General features: G+C 41.1%; 1 protein-coding gene across 1 annotated transcript in view; it reads right to left on the bottom strand.

The window, feature by feature from the left end:
* Positions 1 to 11875: 11875 nt before the first annotated feature.
* banp (BTG3 associated nuclear protein) overlaps positions 11876 to 18906 on the bottom strand; it is a 48763-nt gene continuing 41732 nt past the window's right edge. Inside the window, exons 12-13 of the mRNA XM_034085863.1 lie at positions 18137 to 18277; positions 11876 to 12927 (exon numbers count right to left, since the gene is read on the bottom strand). Of these exons, the coding sequence (XP_033941754.1) occupies positions 12811 to 12927; positions 18137 to 18277 (258 nt within the window). The 3' untranslated portion in view covers positions 11876 to 12810. The remainder of the gene's footprint in view (positions 12928 to 18136; positions 18278 to 18906) is intronic.

Raw genomic sequence — 18906 nt, 5'->3', positions numbered from 1 at the left:
TGGGCTGGAGGAAAACATGCTCTGAGTTATCAACCATTTATGGCTCCAGACAAAGCCTTGTAACGCATGCCACATCTGGCATAATCATATTTATAACCATAACAAAGATAAGAGGATGTAAATCAAACACAACATTTCTCAGATAGACTCCAGGCTTGATAAAAAGCAAATTGGAGTTCTTTTCATCATGGTCAGAGCTTTCTTGCATTAACAAACAAGCAGTCGGTCTCCCATGGAATCAGAGTCGGCCCCAGTCCAAACTGAATGACCTCTTTCAATCCCTAATGTCTTTGAAACAAAAGGACCATTCTGGTATGTTAAAGCTCTTTAAAGTGTGAACAAAAATAAACTGCAAGACACAGCTATTTCCATCTCTGACCTGTGCTGTGAGAACAATAATGTATTTCAAACTAAAGTTATTCTTACACCAATGAATATGGACAAAGAGCATTCAACGATAAGGAAACATAGCTGATGCAAAAGTTGCAAAATGTTGGGCACTGTGCTCCAGGTATTGACTTTCTGCAAATCTAGCTTAGTATTAATTGAGACTACATTCACCTACACAAGTATGGTACCATGGGCGCGGGAAGGGGGTGCTGAGGGCGCTGCAGCACCCCCTAGCGGTGGGCAGGGGGTGCGGAGCTCCCCTGTCTGAATTATTATTTGTGCGGTTATTGCTGCTCCCGCTGTGCATAATCTGTGTAATATGTAGCCAATAAATTCCACATTGTTGGCTACAATTCTGTAGCCCCGGACAATTCTACCTCAATAATATAATACATTAACCGTGCTTTACGTGAAGGACTGTAATTTCCAGTTTTCAGTGAAGGCAAGACACCAGACCAATCAGAGAGTTGCATGGAAATAAAAGTGTGCTTGTGTCATTCAAGCTCGGCTCTGTGTGTGTGTGTGTGTGTGGTGTGTGTGTGTGTGTGGTGTGTGTGTGTGTGTGTGTGTGTGTGTGTGTGTGTGTGTGTGTGTGTGTGTGTGTGTGTGTGTGTGTGTGTGTGTGTGTGTGTGTGTGTGTGTGTGTGTGTGTGTGTGTGTGTGTGTGTGTGTGTGGTGTGTGTGTGGTGTGTATGTTTATGGTGTGTGGTGTGTGTGTGTGTGTGTGTGCAACACGTTCTCACTCCCATCCCGTCATATATTGACGGACGGTCAGGGCCCCTCCCCGTCGCTATATTACGTACAGGGTACCCCTTGCCCGTCAGGCTTCTACGGGCAGGGCGTCCCATAGACCTTCATTGCGGACAGCGGACCCCTTGACTGTCAGGCTTCTACGGGCAGGGCGTCCCATAGACCTTCATAGACCACGTGATCAACAACGATGGCCGACCTTCGTGTTATTCACGGTGGAAAAGGCCTATTTTAAGTTTCATTTGGCCATTAAAATGCGTTTTGGTGTCATTTCATGCGAGTAATGAGTTTTTATTTCTGATTATCTGTGCAGTACATGTACATGATGTTTAGTTTGCTAGTTATGACGAAGATTACTTCATGAATGTGTACACATTCATGGTTGCTAAGGTGGTTGCTATGGACGCTGCAACAGCTCCCAGACCACGTGATCAACAACAATGGCCGACCTTCGTGTTATTCTCGGTGGAAAATGCCTATTTTAAGGTTCATTTGGCCATTAAAATGCGTTTTTGATGTCATTTTATGCGAGTAATGAGTTTTTATTTCTGATATTTGTGCAGTACATGTACATGATGTTTAGTTTGCTAGTTATGACGAAGATTACTTCATGAATGCTAACGTTTTTTTGGTGGAAATGTGTTTTTTCACAGCAAAGTCACCCTCTGTACTTGGACTTATTGGGAGAATCTAAAGGCAAGAACATCCCAAATATTCATTTAGGTCTTTATTTTAGACCGTTAGTGTTGCCGTCTGTGAGGAAAATACATGGGGCTCAGAGCCTCGTATTTTTTAAATCTTTTTTTCCTTCTAATTTGTTATTCTTTTCAAAATAACACACTGTTATTTACTCACCAATAACACACAATTATCCTTGCTTTTATTTATTGGTTTAATTCCATAATCTCGGTCTTTTTTGGCGTTCGTCAGGAACTGAATTTCAAAATAAAAATAACCGGAAACAGACGTAGCATTTCGAGCGATTACCCAAGATTCTCAGCTACGCTGATTGGATGTTTTAGCCGCAATGCATGCTGGGATTTGGTGTTTATATTATATGAAATCCGGATAACATTTTAAAAGAATAAAATAATACTTAATTCCGAGTGCTCTTGCTTTTCTCTTTGAAAGTCATCACATAACGGCATTGTAATACACGGTTCGGCTGCATTAAATATTACAGATCTGCCGTAGTTCTTTATTTATAGCGCCCTGATGAGAAGACCTTTGGAAAAACTGAAGAAATGCCGCCGAAACTGAATACTTGACGTGGATCATAAATATATCAACAATTAAAAAACATCTTCAATTTCTCTTCACACAATACGTCTCCTTGCAGTATCAACACTAATTCGGCTGACTTTTACATTTGATATAATTCATAGATAGGTTATATTTACACCATAACGGTGCACAGCTGATATAAAAGGACTTGTAGTTTTTAAAGATATTACTGATTTGAATTGGATTGAATTTTGAATGTAAGAATGTAAATACTGAGTCTGAAATAGTATAGCAATATGCTGTAAAATTATGTGAAAGCATGAATAAAACTACACATCTTCAGATGTTGTACATACAAGTGTCTGTGTGTACCTTGTGTGCACCGCCAAGTGGTTAAAGCACGTTATTGAATTATTGTTTTTATGTGTTATATTTGATTAAAAAAATATTAAGAGTACATATACTTTCATAGGGGGAAAGTAGAAGGTCTGTGATAGAAATATAGAATATAAAAAATCAAGAAGATACTATAAGTGAACTCTTCAATAAAACAGTTTAGTGCATGATGTACAAAGATATTAATAGGAGGAGGTGCAAAACAGAAAAACGAATTAACCTTTATTTAAACATTAAATAACAGATTAAGGTCTTCTTTTAAATAAGAAAAAAACGTTGGGGGTATCTATCTACAGATAAATATTAAGCCTGACAAAGTACTTAATGTCTAATATATTGCTTTCCTGCAATGTTAACTATATTGAAGCACTTATTTTAACTGATATTATACATATGGATTATACTCTTATGTATGTAGATAGAATAAGAAATGTGCAGAATATGACAGTTTAATAGTGGAGGTACACACATATTGATAGATGTCTTGTAATGCACTGTTGAGGGACCTGTGACCCACGTTTTTCATTCATTGCATAACTACACCGTAGTTGTGTATATGATATGTCAATAAACCTTTGAAATCTTGAAATCTTGAAAGGGATGTGCAAAATAGCCATAATATATAGTCTTTAATTAACCATTAGTAGAGAATAACGAGTAATTAATATACTTTATTACTCGTTTCCATTAATGTCAATTGCAGATACATGTTTAGTCTTCTCAAGCACCAACTATCAAATATCTCTCCTGATTGTTGGCACTTGACAATCACCTTCCCTGAATTGTACTCAGGTGTAACTAAAGTCTGATTTAAGGGTTGTTTATATTTCACATCATTAATCAGAATCTGCAAAGTAACTCAAATAAGTGTAGTGGAGTAAAAATACCAGGTTAACCTCTGAATTGTAGTGGAGTAGAATTACAAAGTATCAATGAGCTGTCATGTGGGTATATATTAATGCTATATATTAATGCTGCGCATTATGGACAGCGATTTTCACCCATTTATTAATTATATGTTTTACATTTGATAACACCAATGTGTTTAATACTGGCAACTTCTAATTGTGGGAAAAACGAAAACGTTCAGTAGAGACGTCCCATAGAACATTTTGCGAAACACAATAGTGTAGTGTGTAGTTCTGGGGGGGCGTTCGATTCCAGTTTTGGATAGTCTGGAGTGGTTTCGTTCCATTTCAAACAGCTGTTTGACGCTCGGCGTAACCTTGGCGCACTGCCACTCCAACATCCAATCCCAGACCTTGAAGAGTAATCACGGGGACTGTAGTCCTAAACGATAGCTGGGGATTATGGGTAGTGTAGTGTCTTCGGCCATCCTAAACTCAAAAATGTTGACAATCACAATGATGCTAGAAATGTCCCTTATAGGCCTACGTCTGTTTCCGGTTATTTTTATTTTGAAATTCAGTTCCTGACGAACGCCAAAAAAGACCGAGATTATGGAATTAAACCAATAAATAAAAGCAAGGATAATTGTGTGTTATTGGTGAGTAAATAACAGTGTGTTATTTTGAAAAGAATAACAAATTAGAAGGAAAAAAAGATTTTAAAAATACGAGGCTCTGAGCCCATGTATTTTCCTCACAGACGGCAACACTAAAGGTCTACAATAAAGACCTAAATTAATATTTGGGATGTTCTTGCCTTTAGATTCTCCCAATAAGTCCAAGTACAGAGGGTGACTTTGCTGTGAAAAAACACATTTCCACCAAAAAAAACGTTAGCATTCATGAAGTAATCTTCGTCATAACTAGCAAACTAAACATCATGTACATGTACTGCACAAATAATCAGAAATAAAAACTCATTACTCGCATAAAATGACATCAAAACGCATTTTAATGGCCAAATGAACCTTAAAATAGGCATTTTCCACCGAGAATAACACGAAGGTCGGACATTGTTGTTGATCACGTGGTCTGGGAGCTGTTGCAGCGTCCATAGCAACCACCTTAGCAACCATGAATGTGTACACATTCATGAAGTAATTTTCGTCATAACTAGCAAACTAAACATCATGTACATGTACTGCACAAATAATCAGAAATAAAAACTCATTACTCGCATAAAATGACATCAAAACGCATTTTAATGGCCAAATTAACCTTAAAATAGGCATTATGAAGGTCTATGAGACTCCCTGCCCGTAGAAGCCTGACGGTCAACGGGTCCGCTGTCCGCAATGAAGGTCTATGGGACGCCCTGCCCGTAGAAGCCTGACGGGCAAGGGGTACCCTGTACGTAATATAGCGACGGGGAGGGGCCCTGACCGTCCGTCAATATATGACGGGATGGGAGTGAGAACGTGTTGGTGTGTGTGTGTGTGTGTGTGTGTGTGTGTGTGTGTGTGTGGTGTGTGTTGTGTGTGTGTGTGTGGGTGTGTGTGTGTGTGTGTGTGTGGTGTGTGTGTGTGTGTGTGTGTGTGTGTGTGTGTGTGTGTGTGTGTAAATAGCGCATTTAGTGAGAGAGAGAGAGAGAGAGAGAGAGAGAGAGAGAGAGAGAGAGGAGAGAGAGAGAGAGAGAGAGAGAGAGAGAGAGAGAGACCGGTGCCAGCAGCAGGGACCGTGTTGTTAGCATCTGGTTAGCTAGCTGCACTAACGGACACATTAGGCGCATTCACACTGCGGTACTTTTCCCACAAAGGTTCATGCAAACTTAGTTCATGATCGACTTTCGAGCGGCTCTTTTGTGAGAAAATAGCTATTTTCTGATTGGCTGGGCGGATTGCAAACCACGCCCCGTAAAACTCCCAAAAAGTTTTGTGAAGCCGCCATTTTATTATCCTCGCATTAGCATTATTAGCATTAGCCCAGCGCAGAAACGCAGAGAGACTAACTTATGGACACACAAAATAAAACATGGGAGCGGTGGAGATGAGGAGGTGTCGGCGTTCTGGCGATTTACTCGGAAGGCTTCAGTAGAAGCTGCTGGGACTCCCAGCAGCTTCTACTGAAGCCAGTCCCCAACTCCGGGGACTTCCGGCCGGGGACTTTGGGCGGCCTGAAGTGGGTTGCGGCCTGCCAGTAAACCCAAAGCAGAAGAAGAAGTGACGTCAGCGGCTTCATTTGCCTAATCCACCCCCAGGGACTTTTTCCGGTGTGGACGCGATCTGTACTTAGTTCATGCGAACTAAAGAGTTCGCATGAACTAAGTTCGCATGAACCTTTGTGGGAAAAGTACCGCAGTGTGAATGCGCCTAAGGAGCTGTTTGTTCCAACACAAGCTGGAGGAGAGCTCTCCTCTCAGACTGAGAGGCTCAGGTGAGCTAAAGGACTCTCTTGCCCCTTTCACACCAGCGCTTTTTCAGCTCCGGCTCGGAGCTGGAGCCTGAAAAGCGCCGGTTTTTCCTGTTCACACCGCAGCGGCGCCGGCTCTTAGCTCCGGAATCGGGTTCACTTCCAGCTCCAAAAAATTGTCGGTCTAGAGGCAAGAGCTTCGGAGCTAAGAGGTGGCATCGCTTACGTCTCTCTTACGTCGAGGCGTGCAGGAAACTAAACCCACCTCCCCTGAACATGGGTCGACTGTTATGCCTGCCTACAAGCAGTAGTGCCTATAAACACACTTTATAAAGTCAGGCAACACTAACCAGGCTTCGTGTGATTCTGTTTATTTGTACCTTACTTTGACCATCCGTTCACTGTTATTGATCATTGTGGAGAGAGGCAGACGTGTTGTTTTGTATTATTGCAGCTATCGGATGCAAGTAGTCAGTTTAGCTTCGGTTGCTATGCTAACATCACCCGTTTTATACCAGAGAAACTTTCATAACAGCGTTGTGATACCAAACAGTGTCAATTCAGACTGACACACATTCACTTAGGCTAAGGGGAACTGGGGATATGCATCAGCTGCTTGTGTGAGTCGGACAGTGAATACTTTAGAGCGGCCGCTGCAGTGTGAGCTAACCGGGAGCTAACGGGAGAATAAACTCCCGTGGAAGAGCAGCCAATACTGCAGCGGTCGGTAAATGCTGCAGAAACACATTAATAAACAATGAACCACGGCACTCTGGAGAAAAGTATAAGGTTGGAGAAGTCGTTATTCAATTTATTCTGGCTTTGTGTGATTAAAAGCAACACGATCATCGACCCGACGCAGTTCCCCGTAGTTGTTGTTGTGAGCGCCGTAATGGCTGCCGTTGGGGAGCAAATCAGCGATGTAAACGGTGACGTCATGACGTAGCAGGGGCAGCTCTGGGGCGCCAGTGGGCGGTGTGAACAGAGCGGGAGCTGAAAAGGGAAACCGGAGCTGAACCAGAAAAGCTCCCGCTCGGAGCTAGAAACTGAAAAGCGCTGGTGTGAAAGCCGCATCTGAGTGTTTAGATAGTTAACTTTAGTCTAAGTTATCTCAGTGGGTCTCAAACGGTTTTATTTAAACAAATTATTCAAAAGATTATTTCCGCGACACACCTTCATATGATCATTATCGTTATAAAATAAATAATAAAGGAAAAACAGTTATGAAATACTATATGGCAGTAAAACAAGAATACAGTTTGAAAGGGGAGTGATTTGTAAAATATCCATAAAGAAAAAGAACATCTGCTTACAGTTGTTTTTCATCTGGGTGTTGAGAGATGGATCCATAGATCTCTTAATGTTGCTCTCAAAGTGCACCAGATTGATGCAGTTAACTTCAATATTTAAACAAAATCTTCCCGGGGGAGCATCCCCCCGGACCCCCCTAGAGGAGGTGAGGTCCGCTCCCCACTCGTAAAAAATAGCACTTTACCCCTGCCTATATGCCGTGAGCTGATGATCGAGCCTTCATTGTAACAGTCGCGGGTGTACTGTGTGTTTGCGTGTGGGGAGTGCTTTTGTGCGTGCTCTATAGTGCCCGTAATAGTGTTCACTGGAGTCCAGCACCTCAGCACCCCCACTCAAAATACCTTCCCGCGCCTCTGTATGGTACTGTACCACAGTCTCTCAGGAATCTTGTTAAATATATTGGACAGAAGCAGTGTTGATTTTATTACGCATACTGCAGCTCAACAGTATAGGCTCTTAATTACTTGTTATGACATATCTCATAATGAGCGCGATGCTAATAAAACGTAATACAGTCACTTACTCAAACAGACCACGGAGCACATTGAATATATGACTTTGGTTTAAACATTTATTTGGATGCTTCAAATAAATAATTTGTACATAAAAACTCACCATGTCCTCTTGAGCTGTGCACATGGACAGATTCCCATAGGAGGATCACCTCCAATAACGTTGCATGGGTTACAGACTTTCACGATGAACCTTCTGCATTTAACTCAATATCTACATGATAAAGTGTATTTCAGTAGGGTACATTACTTTATTGTATTATTACATGGAGGGTCCTCTGCATGACGCACCTGCTTCTTTCTTCGCATTAATAAGACGTTTGGTAACCTGACAGCTGTGGCACATTGTGAACACGAATACTTTGAACAGCATACCACAACATTTTGACTGAGTTGGTTTGGATTTAACTTTAATTCCGACGGTGAAATTCAAGTAAACTTCGTTACTGTAAGTGAGCAGCGGAAATCAGGAAGCACCTAGCGAGCCCGTCAAAAGTAGTTACCCCCCCTTCACGTCATCACGTCTTAAGTTCACCTTCAGTTCATCGACGTAATGCGCATTTCAATTAACAACACAGTAAGCCAATGCAATTTGAACTTACCTTCGACGATAAAATGTGAAGCATTTCATCGAAGTTCCGAGTTCTCAACTTAGAGAGGTTGTTTTTAGCAAACCCGTTGACCAGGAAGCATTTTGTAACCGTTGTCTGGTTGAGTTTGTACCCCTCCTCTCACATCTGGTCCCTCAACTCGAGGAGAACCTCCCCTCCACCACCACGCAGCTACTCTCAGTCCTCTCCTCTCTCTATTTTTGGAATTCCCTGCTTCGTGTGTTTGAAGCTTTTGTAAAAGGCACTAATTTACTCGAAATAGATATTCCCCAGACTGCGGTTTCCAGGTGACCACCGACATAGTATGCCTGCACAAAAGCCTGGTGTTAGTTGATGGAGGATAAAGTAGTTAACGTCAAGGTGAATACATTGACAAAAGAGATAATGAGGATAAATAAATACTCTGCTCTCATTACACATTTGTGTTTTAGTCATTTCAGCAGATGTAGTAGGATGCATATTTTAATAATATTTAATAATGTTTAAAGTTAAGTTGTTGAAGTACGCTTTTCATTATATTTTGTATTTATACATTAGATACACATTATTCTACTGTTGTGTATATATTTTGTGTTTACGTTTTTTAATTTGTATATTCATTCCAATTTGCCAAATTACATCTATTTATCTTTGTACAACTTCTGTAACTAGTTTCAGTAACCAAATAACTAAAACGTTTCATCCTTTATGTATTACAGTAAATGTGTATGAAAATGTGTACTTTAAACTTTTTGGTTTGGCTGCTCTGTAATGACTTGAATTTAGTCATTACATTCATATAATCAGTTGTGAGGGGAGCTCCATAAAAATAGTTGGTTGTCAGATTTATAGATTTTGGAAGAAGTACATCTTCTAGTAACATTTAAATAAAAATAAAGTATTCCTGGAACAATAACTTTGGATTTACTGTAGGATGGAAATATCTGTGAATATTGAAATATGGGATGATGTCTGCAGTTTTCAGATTCAGTTTTCTTCGAGGAACTTCTGGATTTCCCTCCTTTACATACATTATACTTGTTAGACGCTTTTATCCAACGACATGCTGACTGCAGTGGGGTTTGAACCTGTTCCCAACCTGATCCCAACACCAAGGCTTATATCCACTGCGCCACACGCCTCCCATGCTTTAGCATCTATTGTATTAATTTCAGTGCACTGCTGAGATTCAGATATGTAATGCTTTATAAAGTAACTTATCAAGACATGCAAAGAAAAACAACAATGGATTTTCAAGCAAGACCTTTGTAGTCGTCATCAGAGGTGCAACCGTGGGAAGTAATGGAGTACAAATACTTTGTTACTGTACTTAAGTGCATTTTTCTGGTATCAGTACTTTACTCCACTAGGCTACTTATTTTTCTGACGACTTTTTACTTTTACTTCTTACATTTTTAACACAAATACCTGTACTTGTACTTCTTACATTTTCAAAACAGGCTGGTTACTGTAGTCTTAACCTACGTTTGGTGGCGTGATCATTATTATTTAGAGTCATTGCGTGCCTATTGATTTGAACACGATCCGTGTATCCATCATTTCCTGGTCTTCTCTAAAGACGAGGGACCAATGAAATCGTTGTCATTTTGCCGTTGTTCAGCATCGAAACATTCATTAGCTAACAATAACATTATTGTTCTATTAATATAAAGGGAGGACAGATACTCTATAAAACATTTGGTAGTTATGGGTACTTTTTTACTTAAGTACATTTCGAAGCCAATACTTCTTTACTTTTACTTGAGTAAAGAAGTTTAGTCAGTAGACTTCTACCAGAGTATTTTTAAACACGAGTAACTGTACTTCTACTTGAGTAAAGGATGTACTTTTTTGATATAGCTAAATATTTTTGGATGTTCAATATCCCTAAAAACTGACGCCAGCAGCCCTTTCTATTTTATGATGCATGAAACAGCAGCTAAGTTGCTAAGCTTCCAATTGATTTGCTGCCGTCTAATTTGACATTAGAGCCAGATGTATGCAGAATTCCCATTATTAAATGTCTATACAACTAAATACTGTTGTGCTCACCTGCAACAGGGAACAAAATCAAACAACAGAGTTGTGCTTGTGACCTTTTCGAATGTTCAGCATGTGCGAAAACAAATGTACAGCTGTAGACTGTGACAGCACTGTTTTGGTGTAATCTGTCCTCTGGCACCAGGCATTTTTTCTGTGGGGAGCTTTGTTTCCCCAAGATTAGCAGATGCTGATTTATGATCCTGGAGACGCATTCTGTTTGGACATTTCTGCTCCAACAAATATGTTCAGTCATCTTTTCACATCCTGAGATAACTCCTCATGCCTTGGAAAAAGTTTGAGCAGGGGGAACTTTGCAGCCTAAACCCCGGGAGTTGCAGAGGTTAGTGCTTGCATGTTGAGGCAGATGCCATCAGAGCCGCCATTACTGCAGGAGAACACAGAGCTGCTGAGAGAAAGAAGGGAAAGATACACCGCCTGCTCTCTGTCCGTCACTCCTCTCCTTCTCCAAAAACATGCAGTCTGCTTCCAAACAATCTCATCTCTACATCTATCATTCATTTCTGTTTTCAGCAGGTTATCTCAGAGGCAGCCAGAGAGAGGGCCCGTCGCTATGGTAACCACTCCAGCTCCTGGATGAAGCCCAGTGTTGTAAAAGTAAAAAGCAAAAGGCCGGTACGAGCAGGGTCCGTTCCTGTCCAAGTCAAACATTTAATGGAGGGGTCACTGGGGGAGCGACAGTTGTCCAAGCCAACATTATTACTCAGCCACATCAAGATTATTTTTAAAAGGGTCCCACTAAACTTCAGCCCAGCATAGTGTTTAATTTTAGAAGGGAGTGAATGTGCTTTTTAACACAAAGGAGAAAGAAGAAAACACAAGTGGGAGAAGAAGAATACGTAAGGGAAAGATGAAGAGGCAGTGTAAAGGGGGTCGGAGACAGCTACAGACTGAAGGGAAACAAGAGGAAGCAGCCAAGACTGTGAATGTTGTTTTATCAAGTTCATTTTGTCGCCTGGTTCTTTTCGCCAATCCAAAATTCACTATTACATCACACCAAGCTTGGGAAACTTGTCTCGCTCATCTCTTTTATTGCTGACTGCGGAAATATTCATCATTATTGGCGCATCAATCCAACACAACACATTCTATGTGTTTACTGACAGAAAAACTAAATCCGGCTCTGGGTTTGGAGTGGATTACCAAGAAATGTTGTCAGGGTGGCTTACAGTACAGAAGTTAATGTTTATTGAAGTTGACATATATACTTTAAACATAGAAGTAAGTCAATGAAACATGAAACCAGACCTCAAAACCGAACTACATTTCCCACTCTCTTCAATTGTCTATTTTGAGTGGATGAAAGCAAAGCCATGTCTCGGAAATCCTTTAAGGCATTTTGATGACCTAAGTTGATGTAAATAAAGAGAAATACAGAGACAAGTCAAAAATAAAAACACACTTATGGCAACCACAAGCACGTTTTATTCACATGAATGTATCTTTCGCAGAGACAAAACTGGGGAAATAAACAAGTTCAAGGTTTCCTTGGTTTTCTACAAGCATCTTGTACTGTCTACTGGCACCATCTCTTATATTTCATAGTCTTCTTCCTCCAAAAAAAAAGCTCTCAAAAAACCTTTAGCATGTTACAATTATGCAAATGAAACAAACAAACAGAGCTGTGCGGCTTAAGCTTTATGAAACAAGAAAAGCAAAGTAAGGGAAGGCAGGGCTCTCAGCCGGCAGACAAAGTATGGATTGAATCATGGAGTGACAGGAAACCAAATGAATCATAACCAAGAGAAGTTGAGCTCGATTAAATCTACTTTCCATTGCAGTCCACTGTGGCAAGAAATGACGAGGGAAGGAGCACAGTACTGGTTGTTTGACTTGGGATTCAGGGGTTTTACAAAAACCTCACGGGTGTCTCAGAGGTAGCCAAGCAGCTTAACTCCACTATTTTCCAAAGTTGATGTAAGTGGGTGTGGTGATGAAGTGGCGGGGTGATGGTCTGCATAAGTAGCATCCTCCCTGGACAGACGATAATACCACTGTGTATTCAGTGGTGGGCCAGGTTCTTCTGGTGATGAAAACACATTCAGACCACAGTTGAATTTTTGAGTATCATAGTCTTTTCAAGTAGTCTGCAAACATTTCCACATTGCGACATCTGGTTTGCAATGAACAGAAGAGTTTGTAGGGCGAAACACAAAACTGAAAAATGCTTCTTTTCTATTTCATCCGTGTCCTTCTGTGTCTATAAAATAGCTTTCTGACTTGAGTGTCTGTCAGACCGTGTGCACGTTTGGGCCGCTGAGACTTGTCAGGCCATTGCTGAGGAGCAGAGATCTGAGATGTGAGGAACCAGACGGGCTCTCAATTGGCCACGGAGGTGACGATCTGGACCACTTCGCCGTTTTCTCCCTGGATGGCCCCCTGGATGGCCTCTTTCACCTCCAACTCCGCCTGCATGGCCGGGCTTAGCTCAGCAGCCTGTGACACATGACAGAGAGGAGATCATTTAGAAGACTGTAGCATGCTTTTTGACCTGATCAGTGTAATCATGAGAAGGCTGCAACACAAATCTGTGTCCCAGGAACTCACAGAAAAAGACCAAAACATGATGTAGCCCCAGCCAGGGGTGGGACATATAATGATATAATTATCAAACCAACATCAGATTGGATATTGTGTTAATTTGTATCGTTATACAAGTGTTGTGTTTTCCTCTTTTTAAAAAGGCTACATTACAGTAAAATTATGTATTTTTCTGAATGTATCAGACTGTTATAGCGGTTTCATTACTTCCTTTACCTGCTTAGTCATTACATCCAAATTAATAGAGATTATTTATCAAAAATTCTTATCTAGTTTTTTGAAAGCCTCAATGGCCAACCCCACAATATCGTCACACTATTGTTGTGGAGGTATTGTGTGAAAAACTTTGTGATACTGGAATATTTTCTTTCTAAACCACCTAGCCCCTGCAGCATTGTGGGAGACAGGTAATGGACTGAAGATGTAAAGGAATGACAGGAGAGATTAGAGAGGAGATATATCAGAGAGAAGACAGTTGGTACAAAGGCCAAGAAAAGAGGCAGTGACAGGTGGGGGGACGTGAAGTGATGAGCTATTTGTATTATAATGTTCTCTGACTGACTCTGTGCTCGGTGTCAGACAGAGCAAGCTATTGTGTAGGTTTATAAAAAAAAAACTCAAAAGATGAGAGGTTCATGACTCAGTCCTGGATGATATTCATGAAGAGTGACTCACTCCTTCCTCAAATGCACGCCAAAGGTTCCCTAAAAACACCTGCCGCATGTGATCCTCCCTTCAGTCCGGCATGCTGTCACTAGACAACAGCATTGAATGATGCACAGCAGTGCATACAATACAACAACACATGAGGCTGACACACGGTAACCACTCAACAGGTAACCAGTCAACAGGCCAAGTAAAACTCACATGGATCCATGTTTCTCACTGAGCATATGAAACTGTGGACACGGTGAACTGTCACAGTGCGGGCCTTGTTCTACATTTGTTAATACTCAAGGATAATAGATCCATTGCTTTCAGTCTTTTTCAACAGAACATGTGTTGGATTTTTTTTAAATGTGTGGGTGAATCAGGTTCTTGTTGTTCTTTATTCCCACCATTAGACATGGAGATAAACCATGTTGCATCAAAACTCCCAACTCCCACAACTGCCCCATAGATTACTAAAAATGTGTTGCCCCCAACTTCATCTAGTTTGGTAATGGAAACTATTTAATAAAGAGGGAGAGAAAATGCTGAGATAAATAAATACAAAAGCCTAAGTAACTTTTCAAAAAAGTGTATAAGTGCTGCCATATGTCTGGACACAGATGAGAGCAATTCTCTCGATTCAACACTTTGCAAAAAAAGTGGAAAAAGAACAGCGCTAACCTTCCTATGAACTTTGAACTGAAAGTCAGCCATGTTTACACTTTCGGACATCACAACCCAACTTTGATAATAACACACCCTGAAGCAGGCCCAGTATATATGCCCCAATCAAATCTGTGCATTGTGTCTTTACAATACAGCTGCAGTAGGTTTGATTAGGCAATGCTATTCTATATAAACTTTACTTACTCATTTATCATATGCATTCACCTTTTTGATAATGGGTTGGATAGATCTACTATATGAAGTCCTTTAAAGCACACTTAATAAGATCAACTTGAACATGTTGAGCATCTTAGCACCAACCTTTTTTGACACTTGTACATTATTTTGGCAGTGATGCCAAATGAAAATCTGCTATCGACGAGTTTAAATATTGTTTGATCAAAAGTCAACACATTGTTAACAGGCTTGTTTTGTCTGTCCTTGGGCATGTCCCTTCGCACTTATTGAACCCAAACTCCAGCGAACAGAATGCTGATCAGACCTCTGCCTACTTTGTTGATTTCTGTCAAGATGTGTGTACAATTAGACATTAGGAAAACATTAGCTCTTTTTAGATCTAAAAATCCATCCAAACGAATCAGTTGAGTAAACAAACAGTTTGATTGCTCCTTGGGCCCGCAACATGGAGTGCAGACCCTGGAATAGAGTGGGTGGGGGGGCAATCGTTTTGTATGCTTTCTGGAGTTTATCAGTTTGTGAACGACCCACACCCAAAACAATAAATCAGTCGAAGATGCCTTAGGCTGCGGCCACACGAGGACGAATTCGGTCGTTTGCGTTACTGTTTAGTGTCATATAGACCGTTCGGCCACACGAGGACGACCAAATACGGCACTAAACGACTGAGGAAACGATAACGGGTCCCAAGGTGGATAGAAAGGCATACGCAACTCTCTGGGGGGTCAAACGGCTCCGTGTGTACGCCCTATTCCGAACATTTTCAGATCACTGATAGTGATTGCGCAATAGCCCCGCCTCTTCTGCTCACCTCTGCTCACCTCCGCTTACCCCGCGCCATTGCTGAAGTGTTTCGCCACCAACAACAACAACAATGGCGGATCGCAGAGTTGCTATCGTGCTCCGGACGCTATTGACCATGCTACAGTTGTGTGTGCAACATCTACAGCAATAATGATGAGGCAATAGCCCCGCCTCTGCTGCTCACCCCCGCGTCAAAGTAAACTGCACCCTGAATTCAGATTATTTATCTTTCTCTCGATATGGACCTAAGCGCGAGTGAAGTCTAATCTGACAGGACGGAGACACGCAGCTCTGCCCACCTACAGCTCCTCCCGCTGCAGCAAAACACACACACTTCAAGTCAGATCATCACCCTTAGCTATTTTAATTACCTCTCAAACTCCCTAAACTAGTTATAAATATGTTTATTTTTACTGTCGGCCGGGTCACTCATTACTGGATCAGCTGCTGCATGAAACAGACACTGACGCTGTCCGAAGAGAGGGAGGAAAAAGAGAGGCTCCGTGTATTTTATTATTATATTATATAGAGTCGTTATTCATTTGTTTTAAAGCTCAATAAATAACAAAGAAGACCTTTGACCGGCACTTTTATAATTTTGTCCGGAAGATTTAAACTTTAATACACGTTGACTGGCGAAAAACGCTGCCCGGTTCCCTCGGCCCCCACCGCGGAGAATAAACAGAAGGGCAACCATGACAACCATGCTTCTTCGCTGCTTTTGTGAAGGAAGTTACAGCGCCACGTACAGGCTCCTGCATATGTACTGCAGCTTCTCCAGCGGTTGGAGCTAAACAGAGCGGTCTCGTGTGGACAGACACTATCCGGATAACTATTGCGTGTGGACGGAAGCTTGTTTGTGATTGCGTTTGCGTTAATCTTATGCGTTTAGCCGTTTTCGTCCTCGTGTGGCCGCAGCCTTAATCTCCTCGACACTCACAGGGCAGAGGAACTAATGACCTAGACGACTACCAACAACAAAAAGACAGCAATACAGCGTTTTACTAAGATCAAAGTTTTGTTCTAGGAAACCTGGTGCGGGGCTTTTCTGCAGAGAGATCCCTATCATGACAGGACCCGTATTTCACACAGCCATTAATCATTTGCTGTTCTCTCTGTTTACAATATGACAACAGAACAAAGACTCACATCAAGGCTAGAGGGAACCCAATGGGACTTGAGGGAAAAAAGCAGTGAGGAGAACATTTGATATTTAGGGTAAACAAAAAGCAGAAAGAACAATAGAAACACGTGGTGCTTTCATATTCACCCCAAAGTTAAACTGGCCACTTCAAAGGCCACGCTGCCGTGTGCAACATCCTGATTCCACATGTAGCCGTTGCTCAAAAAACTCACTCATCGAGGGATTTCAGGCATATCTACTAATTACTACCCGTCTCCTTGTTACGCTCCATTCACTGCACTCTATCATGTTAAATTACTGTTTGTACAAACAGCCGTCATAATGACTGAAAGCTGAGTGCATTTTATTTGAACATAATTATGACAGCAGGGGAAAAGCGGACCCATTATACCGGCAAGTATTTCATCTAAATTGTAGAAATTAAACTCATTTCAACATTACTGTAATTATGAGGGAAATATCGCAGGATATATTCTGCTCATTACGAGGCTGATCAGATCCTTATAGAACAAAGGAGGCAGGTGTGAGCCCTGACAATCAGTAACTCTGGCTGCTAGACAGGGCGTTATTTCTCCAAAGAGGGAGAAGGGAAAAAAAGTAAATAAAACATATGTTTGATTCCTCAAAAATATGATTATATTTGAAAAAAAATGTGCTAAGTGAGAAAGGGACGGGTGGCGCAGTGGTCTGTGCGTTTCATCATCAGATCAAGGGGGCGTTGGGGAACTCCAGTTCGAAACCCGCTCCCGCCCCACTGCGTCAGGCCATTGTGTCCTTGGGCAAGACACTTCACCCGAATTTGCTCATGTGGGTATTGTCCACAGTAGATGACCATTACATGTATGTATGATCTGTATGTGTAATGTGTATTTGTAAAGCGCTTTGAGAGTCATTGATAAAGCGCTATAATAAATATAAGGATTATTATTATTATTAAAGTATATTCACTAAGGTTCACCAATAATTCGGTTTCTTGTGGAAGGCAGATGTTAGAGGCTTTGTAAGATAGATTTTGGATTTGAATCAACTGTTGATGACTCAAGGTTGTGTGTGTTATGTTGTTTGTTTGCAATAACAATGTTTGGAATAAGTTGCAAATACAATTTTTTCTTTTATCACAGACAGCTGATGAGATTGGTACTGTGTATTCATTTCAATTTCCAGATACAAAAGTGAATAGTCTGTTACTTATTTGAAATATAACTAATGGTTTATAACTTAACACTGTGGTATCATGAAGTTATCCAGAAGACTGATATTTATTAGTCTGATTTACTTTAAGAAATAAACTTTGAATCCAAACTAACATTACAAACACATACTCCTAATCACTTTTTCCTGGGAATTGTATTTCCTGGCGAGCACTCAGCATGCTTCACAGATTGATGATATCACTGAAGGACTGATAACAGATCTACTTCAGTTTGAGGATAAGATGTGGAGAACAGCTATGTGTCATGGATTTCTTCAAAAACAAACACGTGTAGTGGGACTGATTTAGATTAACAGCGGGGTCTGTTTCACTTCAGATGATAGAAACATTCTCCAGGTGTTGGAATACTACCCATTAACAAACAATCTGTGTGTGTGTACACGTGTACAAGCCTGGAAGAATTTGTGTTTCTTTGGCTGTTGTTTTACCTGTACGGCAGCTGTGTGATCTGAGACGGGCGCGAGTTGGACGTACTGCACTTGGATGTCATTGGGGAGGGGGGAGCCCTCTACTGCTGTGGCCCCCCCATCAGCTGATGCCACCGCTATGAGCTGAGCCCCACGTAGCACCTAAGATGAACAATGGAGAGAGAGAAAAAGAATAGTCAACCATTATGATTTCAGTCGATTCTCACAATTATCATCAGCCAAAGTGTAACAGAGCCCATTGAAACCGCCCTCATTAGCTTGATTCAGTTTGAAAAGCAACAATCAGGCTGGCTCTGCAATGATCTATAGCAAACACGGTTGGAAACGAGAAACAAATAAAACCAAACAGCAGAGAGTCTCATTTAGGTCCTGTCTGATATGTTTATGTTCTTTTATTGATTACAGCCATTAGTGTGTACAAGCACTGTGTCACATAAACACAATGCGGGGGTATCTGAATGATGTGAATAAACTTTTCAGCCCTGCTGTTCTCACTGTGTCTCATTCCGCCCTCCTATGTATCGACTTTGAGAGGAACTTTATGGTCCATTCAACTCAATTACCCTATTTTTTTTTTTTTTTTACAAGTTTTGCCTTCCTGCCCTCCATAACATGATGTACTAATTAGGATTCATTTTATCTGGGACCATTTAATTTAACAATTCTTTCAGACGAAGAAACAAAATAAATTGGCAGAGAATGGAGAAAGAGACATCGCAGGGGGATCCTAATCTCCCACAGTGTTGAAAGTGAGCCAGGCTCTGTGGTTC

Source organism: Pseudochaenichthys georgianus, chromosome 6, assembly GCF_902827115.2.
Source record: "Pseudochaenichthys georgianus chromosome 6, fPseGeo1.2, whole genome shotgun sequence".
In the NCBI taxonomy this organism is placed as follows: domain Eukaryota; kingdom Metazoa; phylum Chordata; class Actinopteri; order Perciformes; family Channichthyidae; genus Pseudochaenichthys; species Pseudochaenichthys georgianus.
This window is presented reverse-complemented; position numbering and strand designations above follow the sequence as displayed.